The 8957-nt window shown below is 45.2% G+C and overlaps 2 protein-coding genes across 2 annotated transcripts in view; both read right to left on the reverse strand.

Moving 5' to 3' along the window:
• LOC142896263 (interleukin-6 receptor subunit beta-like) overlaps positions 1-8957 on the reverse strand; it is a 127947-nt gene that overhangs the window by 45101 nt on the left and 73889 nt on the right. The gene's annotated exons all lie outside the window — the stretch shown is intronic.
• Positions 1-8957, reverse strand: part of rngtt (RNA guanylyltransferase and 5'-phosphatase) — an 84501-nt gene that overhangs the window by 14384 nt on the left and 61160 nt on the right. Inside the window, exon 13 of the mRNA XM_076037852.1 lies at positions 3615-3715. Coding sequence (XP_075893967.1) covers positions 3615-3715 — 101 coding nt within the window. The remainder of the gene's footprint in view (positions 1-3614; positions 3716-8957) is intronic.

Genomic DNA, 8957 nt, shown 5'->3' on the forward strand with positions numbered 1-8957 from the left:
GCGAGCCGGCCACAGATGTGCGTGCCGCTTCAAGTCTGCCGTGAACGACACTATCGTTCGGCGGCTATTCGTGGAACGACTCTCCAGCCAAAAGTGCCCAACAACAAAGAACACTGGTCACCGCCGGACTCCTGAATTCTGGCGCAGCGGAAGGAGTGCTGTGCTGTAACTTCCAGCACAGCGCAGTTTGCTTCACCCCGATCATGTGGATCAGCTGATATTCCTAAAGAAAAACCTTAGAGTGGAACATGCCGGTTGAATAATACAGTATGGACTGAAAGTCACACATGCCAATGAGTAGTTGCATTGTGCACTAACTTTTATTGAGTTCAATGAACCATGACATTATTTTTTTCTTTTGAGTATTTGAAACTTTTTCTGTCTTCAATTTCTCACCACAGCCAAGCGATTTCACTGTCGTGACTGTTTTATTATGACAGTTAGGCTGGTGTCTGTTTACAGCAACAGCAAGAAGAGTTTACATTTATTCCATTTGTAAGCAATAAGGAAAGGTTAATTGATTTTTCATAATGTATATTGCACTTGCCTTGTTATTGTTAATTGGGAACCCGTTGTTCACAAAATACCTTTCAATTTAAATTGAAAAATACAGAATGTTTGTATTTTGGTGAATAATATCGTATCGCATCGTAAATATAATATACGAATTGCATCGTATCTTTAATGTATCGAATCGTTGGTAGTGTATCGAGATACGTATCATATCGGCCACAGACCAGAGATGCACAACCCTACTCCACACATCAACGCCGACAGCGTCGCTCAACAAGAGACGGCAAAACATGCAGCAAATAGTAACATGATGCTAAAATGCTGCAAAAAGCCCAGCAGCTGTGGCCACTCCCTGCCTTCAGCCAAACCAGTCATTTCTTTTTCAACGGGTCAATACATTGGACCTCTTCTGCGCAGACCTCAAAATAGATCAAATGACATCACTCTGGCCCCCTGCTGGGAAGACGCAGTGGGATTTAGAAACATGATGATGAAGTGGAGTCACTTGGCAGCGTTGCGCTAACGTGGCCCATCGTCTTCTCCTCCAAGTTTTTTTTAACGTGCGACGTGTCCAAATTTAAGAGCTTTGGGGCCCCGACGCGCTGCGCGTGATATACGGCACAGCATGAGTGCTTGTCGGCATGAAGTTGGCTCTCATTGGCGAGATGAGGGGGATCGCCCACGACACACTTACCCACCATCCCTGCCTGAAAAATAAGATTAAACCCATTAAAAGCTCTATCATGATTTTTTTTAAATTTATTTCATTTTTACATTTAGCGTCTGGTTGGTGGCTTAACAGAATCGGTACAATGTGGTGAAAACACAACAGTTTCTACCTGAACCTTGAAAGGCACGCCGTCTTCTGCATTATTATGATTTTCTTCGACATTCTTTCCAAAGTTCGCTTAGAATTCACTACGCATTTTTAGCCAAACACAGCTGCCGGCGCGCGTCGCCCGCTCTGCTTTGTCCGCCGCTCCTCCGTCGCTGCAGTACAATAATCATTGTCTGCCTTGCGCCGCTTTCTCTCCGGGAAGGTAATAAAAACTTCCAAGGCTGTGGGCTCAAGGGCCGATTGTGTGGGCGGATAAATAAAACCGCTGTTACACGCATGTCGTTCGAGCCCCGTCTCTCAGACGGCCACTCGCTAAAGACGCTTCTTTTTTTAAATACCACACAGGCTGAGCAAGGTCTGCCGAGTGCCGAATTTCTGTATTTTCTTTTTTTGGGGGGGGGTTTTATAGGTGGAGAAGAAAATAACATAAATGGGAACATTTTCAAACGGCGACAACATCCGTCTGTGTCCTCCCACACAGGGAGGAGTTGAAAAGTCGAGACGAGCTGCCCTGCTGGCTGTCTTTGGAGTAGAATGAGTGGCTCTGCCCTGCTTGTGCTCCCCACAGTCTGCTCCTGGACACAAAGCTGGGACAGTCACTGAGGTCACCTGGCTCTCAGTTGGTGGGCGTGGGTTTCGAGGGTGTGCGGTGGTGGGGCAGGGGGGGCGGGGTTTGGGGAAGCAGAACGCTGCCTGCTACAGAACTGTTCTGCACTTAAGACGGCCTTCGCACTAGGGATGGGCGATAAGGACTAAAAATGTTATCACGATAATTTCTGGCATTTATGGCGATAACGATAAAAATGATGATAAAAAATATAAAACAATTCAACTCCATCTTTTGGGATTTTTTTTGAAACCGCACATTTTCGAAACCGCACTCGATGAAAAAAGTGTTTACACGAAGCTGTATTTATTTAAAAACGTTTACACAGATATGCTGGAAACGACTGACAACGATGTAGTACCTATGCCCGGCCTGGCATAGGTGTCACAAACACAGGTGAGAGTGTGTCATTGATGTGGACTAAAACCATCTTAAGCTAATGTGAAGTTAAAGTTAAAAAGCTAAAGTTCCGTACATCTTTCTCCCCCCAAAATTTGACTCACACAGGTTCTAAAAGTTCATCTGAACACCGTGAACAGTTTTTCTTAAAGAATCGAGCGTTTCCTAGCATGTTGACGCGGCACGATGAATTTTCAACATTGTCACGATTCTGCTTTACAACGTCAACAACACCAAAGGTGTTGAACATTTCCCTGTCTTTATTTTCCAGATTCTGTACTTATTAAGATTTAGCTGTTCAGTTCCCCCCCATTGTGACTAATTTCACATATGAGTGTGTCATCAATGTGGATTGAAACCACATTAACAAGCTCATTTGAAGTAACTAATAACTAAAAGTGTTGCTTTCAGTCAGCTATGGTGAGTGCCGTATCACATCGATTTAAAGTTGATTTCTATTGGCCAGTGCTCCGACTGCGTTACAGTTTGGAGACCGCAGGAAATCACAGCCCGGTAAATGGTTAGGCAATTTATTTTGGAATATTCTTGGAGGGAGAATTACACCGGCACCAAATTTCAAGTGCAAAGCATTAAGAATTTAATAAGGGAAAAGAAAGACAGAAAAAAGGCAGTGGCACAATATTTTGAGGACACATTTCCGAGTTTCATTTTCTGCAGCGCTTCTGTGACAATAATATGTAAATGACTACTTGGCGTCAGAGCTTCAGGAGTCCAGAGGCAGTAACAACCGTTACAACTGCCGTTATGTGTTCGAGAATAGAAGCGGTTTCCTTTCTTTTGTTCTAATGTTCACCGTGACGAGGGCCTGGTTATAAGCACCCAGTGGCTTGAATTATTTATGATGCATCAGATAATAAACATAAAGCATGACAAAAAAAAAAAAAAAAAAAAAAGGGCTGGCGACAAAGGGGTGCTCTTTTTTCTTTTTTTTTTGCACAGAGGCAAGTCAGAGCGGCAAAGGTGATAATGATGAGGGAAATCTACTTTTGGAGCCCGTGGCGACGTCATCGCAGGAGGAATAAAAAGCCCCGAGGCGAGAGGCGAACATCAGAGTGACGAGGTGGGGTGAGCCAAACAACCAAAACAATCCCAAGTGCTCCTTTGGTGTTTGTTTGTGCGTTTTGTGCGTGCGCCAGCGACTCCCGAGTACTCCAGCGTGGCGCAAAAAGGAAGAAGGAGATGGCCGCTATTAGATTGGTCGGGCACAGCGTTACCCCGGCAACGGCGGTGACTCACCCTTCTCCGCAGACTTTTGTGATCTTGAGGCGAAAGTCCACCGAGTTCAGGCTGGGCGGCTTCCACTTGAGGATGTCGTCGCACCTCCCGGCCTTGTATTTCTGCACACACACACACACACACACACACACACACACACACACACACACACACACACACACACACACACACACACACACACACACACACGGCGAGGTCAAGGCGGGATTCAACACATAGCAAAAAGCAGCGTCACAACTCCGCCAACCTTGACGGACGGGTGATATATGAGCGCTGCATTTCATATTTACTTATTTATGTATTTTTAACACGGCTGACAGAAGTTAATTGGCCCCCCCCCTTACAAACGAGGCTCTATTTCACGGTCTCTGCACCAAACAGGAAGAAATGAGTTGATCTGAGATTATAAATATTACTCTCCGGTTTTTCAAGAGCGCCGCCAAAATTTCAGACGAGGAAAAAGAGAGAGTGCTCATTAAGGAATCCTGCGAAGCGCCACTTCAGCAGCGGAATGATTAGGGAAACACTTATCATCAGGGCGCCAGAGCAAAAAATGGAAACGCGTTAAAGGGGCGCAGCAACAAAGCGCAATTCGGTACAAACGTCTACGTCGTTAGCGAGTTCGGGGAACGTTGCCGCAATGTTGTGGAGTGCGACGCCCCCACCCCCCATTCCATCACTTTGATTATTTATGGGCGCCTGACATTTCAGAGGATAAGAACCTAGCGCGCTGTAACATGAGAAATGGAAAAGGCATGATGGGGTGGAGGCGGGAGCAGATGATCAGGCTCCGTCACTGTCAGGTTGCCCGGTAACAGAAGTCGACTGCGAGGGAATGTGCAGGGAAGGAGAGGATGAAGGAGAAGGTGAAGAGGAAGGAAGAGAAGAAGATGAAGAGGAAGAGGAAGAGGAGAAGGAGAAGAAAATAAAAGAAAAAGAAAGGGAAGAGGAGGAGGATGAAGAAGAAGTGGAGGAAGAAGAGAAGGAAGAAGAAGAGGAGGAAGATTTGATTTTTTACAGTCAAATCAATTTATTTAAAAAAAAATCCACTGGAATACAAGAAAAAAACAAGGTGCTAATTTATTTTTATTTATTTATTTTACAAGAAAATAAAGTTTTGTCACAAACATAGAACCGCAGAAGCAGGAGAAGGAGAAGAAGATTTTTTTGATTTTTGAAAAATAACATTTATTTGCCGCTCTCATTTCCATTCAATCAATCAAACTAAATAAATAAATAAATAATTTTCTTGTTGTTTTTTACACAAGCACGTCGCTAAAAAAATAATTCCCCCTCTGTCACTGCACAAAATGCACTGTTAAAAGTCCACATGTCACAGAAAAGCTCCAAGTCCCCTGCCCTCCTGTAAAACATAAAATCAATGCGCAGCCTGGACTGGATGAGTTTTTTTACAGTTTAAAACCTGGCCTTTCCTCTTGAAGCAGGAGAAGAAGAAGAACCCAATAGGATTCTTCAAGAGAACCTGCAAGGGGACCTTTAAAGGATTCCTGTCTCCGCCCACGTAGGAGATTGTGAAGAGTGCCTCTAAATGAGCGACGAAAAGAATCGCCCAGACACTTCAGAAAAATATGCAGAACTCCTGTGAAAAACATCTGGACGACCAAACTTCAGAGTTCAGGAAGTTTCCATTTCTAAATAAGCAATTTCAATGTCAAGCTGCCTCCTGAACGTTCGACATGAACCGTATCTGTAATTTGTCGTTCGAAACTACAAAATCAGATGAGGGACGCCGAACTGGGAATGCACCGGTCACAAAATTGAAATTCTGAGCCGTCCGTTGTGGACACAGTGACGGTGAAGGCGAAAACGGCAATGTGGACGCAAAACACACAGTTATGTAAAGAGCACCGAAGTAGTTATGAAAGAACAACAAAAAAACAATGATGCGGAAGTCGCTGCAGCTACAAGGTGGGACCGTGAATGCCAAAAGGAAAACACACACACGCAAAAGCTACTTAACATGCAAATTTTCACCCTGGCCAAACAATAAAAAATATGCAAAGTTTAAAAATAAATAAATAAAACACAAATACGATATAAATGAGTGGCGCGTCCTTCGGCTTCGCTTCCCAAGTGGGGCCCTGAGTGTGGGCGGTGACCTTCAAGCATCACACACACACACACACACACACACACACACACACACACACACACACACACACACACACACACACACACACACACACACACACACACACACACACAACAGGTGCTGGACAATGAGAAAAACGGCCGCGTCTCTCTTCCGACAGACCTCGACTACTGGAAGCGCTCCTTCCCCTCTCTCCCCCGGAGACGTGGGTGTGAGAAGGAAGAATCTCGGTTCGGCCAAGCCAGGTTATGACGACGAGGCCGCGGGACAATGGAAACGATTTGTTCTCCACGGGTACCGAGCGTTCAAGGTATTTCTTGAGAAAGAGACGCCGCACCAGCGTTTCAAAGGCCCCGACTGTGGAAAAACAGAAGGGGAAACTTCGCGTGGTAGAGTGAGGCATCTTAGTTCTCATCCATGATGCCGTAATTGCTGGACCACACTTCGCACACTGCGGCTTTGACAATGACGCGGCTGATTTACGAATTTCTGCGGCTTAACAAGCCCGCAATACGTTGAGCGTTGTCACATCAGACCAATTAAAAAGACGAAACGGGTAACAGCGAACCAATACAACTGTTCCAACAACTGTTCCAAATGAATCAAGTGCAGTCACGCCAACCTCTGAAAATCAGTTATTTTGCGCTTCATGCCTAATCGTGGGAAAGTGTCACCAATGGGCTTTGAAAGGCTGGACTGCTGCGTGATGAAGAGGACAGCACGACAGCTCAATAGCGCATTTGCCTCGAGACGAAAGTGATATTGGGAGTGACTGGTATTATCACGATACTGGATTTCAGAGTTCGAAACGATATTTGGGAAAGTATTGATTTTCGATACTAGCAACAGCGGAAGAAGCTTTTGGGGGGGGGGCGGGGGGCGGGGAGAGGGGGTGCCGGTTGGAGATCGGGCTGAATTCCCGCGGAAGTTTCGTTTCGACGGGGGAGTGAGGGAGATCGCGCTGAAGTCCCGCCGATATATCGGTACTACAGAGAAGTCATATCGTTTTAATTTTCGGTATTGAAAAAATATTGATATCTCGATATTTTTGACAACACTACGAGTGTCAACGAAAGAGGGACCGAGAAAGTGTGTGACAAAGTAAGTCTGAGGCTGTTCAATTCCGCCGCTGAAGACGACTTCAGTGGTTTTTTAGGAGCAGGAGGATGAAAATGCCATTGTTAACTTTTCTGGTAGGCCACTGTATTTTTTATTTTTTCAAACAGCCGTGTTACGGGCACTGTTTGGGAAAAAAACCCAAAACAATTGCGTATGGCATTTGTGAATATTAATTCATTCAAAAGTTCTTCAAAATATTTCTGTGTAATATCGTTCTGTTTACATATCTCTTCCTACAATGTGGACACCTGCGGCTTGATAGACAAGGGCGGCCTATGTATGTCCACCACTTTTTTTTTTTACTTTACGATATTTTATATCCACACAAACGCTATTCCAAGTATGACAATATTCTTCAGTGGAAAGAAGTGATTTCAATTCTATCCCTGATTCCACGGCACAGATGAGCCGGATGATGTTTGGACGTGTGGAAGACACTGCAACACTGGCTGCAGTTTGTGCAAGGGGAACAAGACAAATGGAAACACATTTTGTACGCAGGGAAGCTTTACTTCAGAGGATAATGCAGACAGCTAAATGGGAATGACAATGGAATACAAATTGGAACGTGGCCCTTTTCAAAGCATGGAATAACCTTGGTCGACGGTATTTGATGCACTCTCAAAACAAAACGGGGACGCAGGGAGGGTTTTTTTTTCTCGCCCAGACAAATTTGTTCCGCGCAGAGTCAATAAAAACAATAAACTTGGGAAATGGCCACGAAGCATAAAGGAGTGCAGCACCCAGCTAAGTGAAATTTGATTTAATGTATCTGAGCTGGGAAGAGCCAGAGCAACAACCTGCAATGCAAACCCATTCGGCCTGCATAATAAATCAAAAACGCAGCCTTCACATCCATTCCTGGGGGTAACGGCGTCTCCGGTCGCAACCCCCACATTTCATTACTTGTTTTTCCACCTGCCAGGGAGTTGGCGCTCCCAAAAATAAATAAATAGGGGTTTCGTAATTGGGGTGAACAGCTTTCAAAACTGACCTTTTGATGGAAGAGCACGTCTCATCCAGCGAATTCATTTCAATTCAATTCATTTCCCCTGAAAGATGTTGTGCCGCGTATGAATTTCCAGCCGTTTCATGAAGAATGTATCACATGCGCCTCGACAAGGTTCCTCATTTTTGACTCATCGACCTTCCAATTGACACTGGCCACATAATTATGGCTCTATCACACTTCGTCGAAATGCTAACAAGCCACGCTGCTGCATCGTGTTGGGAAATAACGACGGCGAACGACGTTGCACTTTTACCGTCCATCTTAGGAGTTTCTCCACTCTTCTCCACATTAAGCCTCTAAAGCCATTACCTGCGCCTCATCCCTCCTATCTCTGACATTAAAAGCAGCAAATTTGACAAACCGAGAAGTGGTGCGGGCTTTCAGGGAGAACAGAGGCTTGACAGCGGGAACTCAGCGGGAGCAAAGCCGCGACGGCTCAGAGCCGCTAACGTTGCACTTTTCCCCCATTTTCACGTCAACGCAACCTTTTGGTGACAGGGATAAAAACGGAAAGTAGTCCACAAAACTGCCGCCTAAGCCTCAGCGACTTCTACAGGCAAACGCAGTTTTTAAAATAGCCCTGGCTTAATGTGGGGAAGAAGAAGAAGAAGAAGAAGAAGAAGGAGGAGGAGAAGGAGAAGAAGAAGAAGAAAACGGCAGCGCTTGCACAAGCGTGGATGCGGCGGTCTGGCTCAGCCGGAGCGGAAGAACGTGGGTGAAAATGTAAGTCGGGACATCAAAACAACAGAGATTGGAGTGAGAACCACGACCGGCGTCACTTTTAACAATCGAAGGCTGGGTGCTGCACAGGGGAACGAGTGAACTCGCAGCCCGTTCCTGGTGTCAATACCGGGAATAAATAACCTGAGGGAAGGGCAAACAGCTATCGATGGTGCAAACAAGCACAGGGACAAACTGTCTGGCGGCTGTGAACGAGGAATTTCAAAGGCTGTTGTCCTCCAGGAAAGGCAGACTTGTGTTTGACAGATATTTTTCTTTTTAGTTTCCCTATTGCACAGGAGGGTAAAACTGAAGGAACCAGAAAACTAGATTAATCCTTATCACATCGCTATATCGCAAAACCAAACTATTCAATTGA

This window comes from Nelusetta ayraudi, unplaced genomic scaffold (assembly GCF_046127955.1).
Source record: "Nelusetta ayraudi isolate G7.1 ecotype Tasmania unplaced genomic scaffold, CSIRO-AGI_Nayr_v1 ptg000052l, whole genome shotgun sequence".
NCBI classification, from domain to species: domain Eukaryota; kingdom Metazoa; phylum Chordata; class Actinopteri; order Tetraodontiformes; family Monacanthidae; genus Nelusetta; species Nelusetta ayraudi.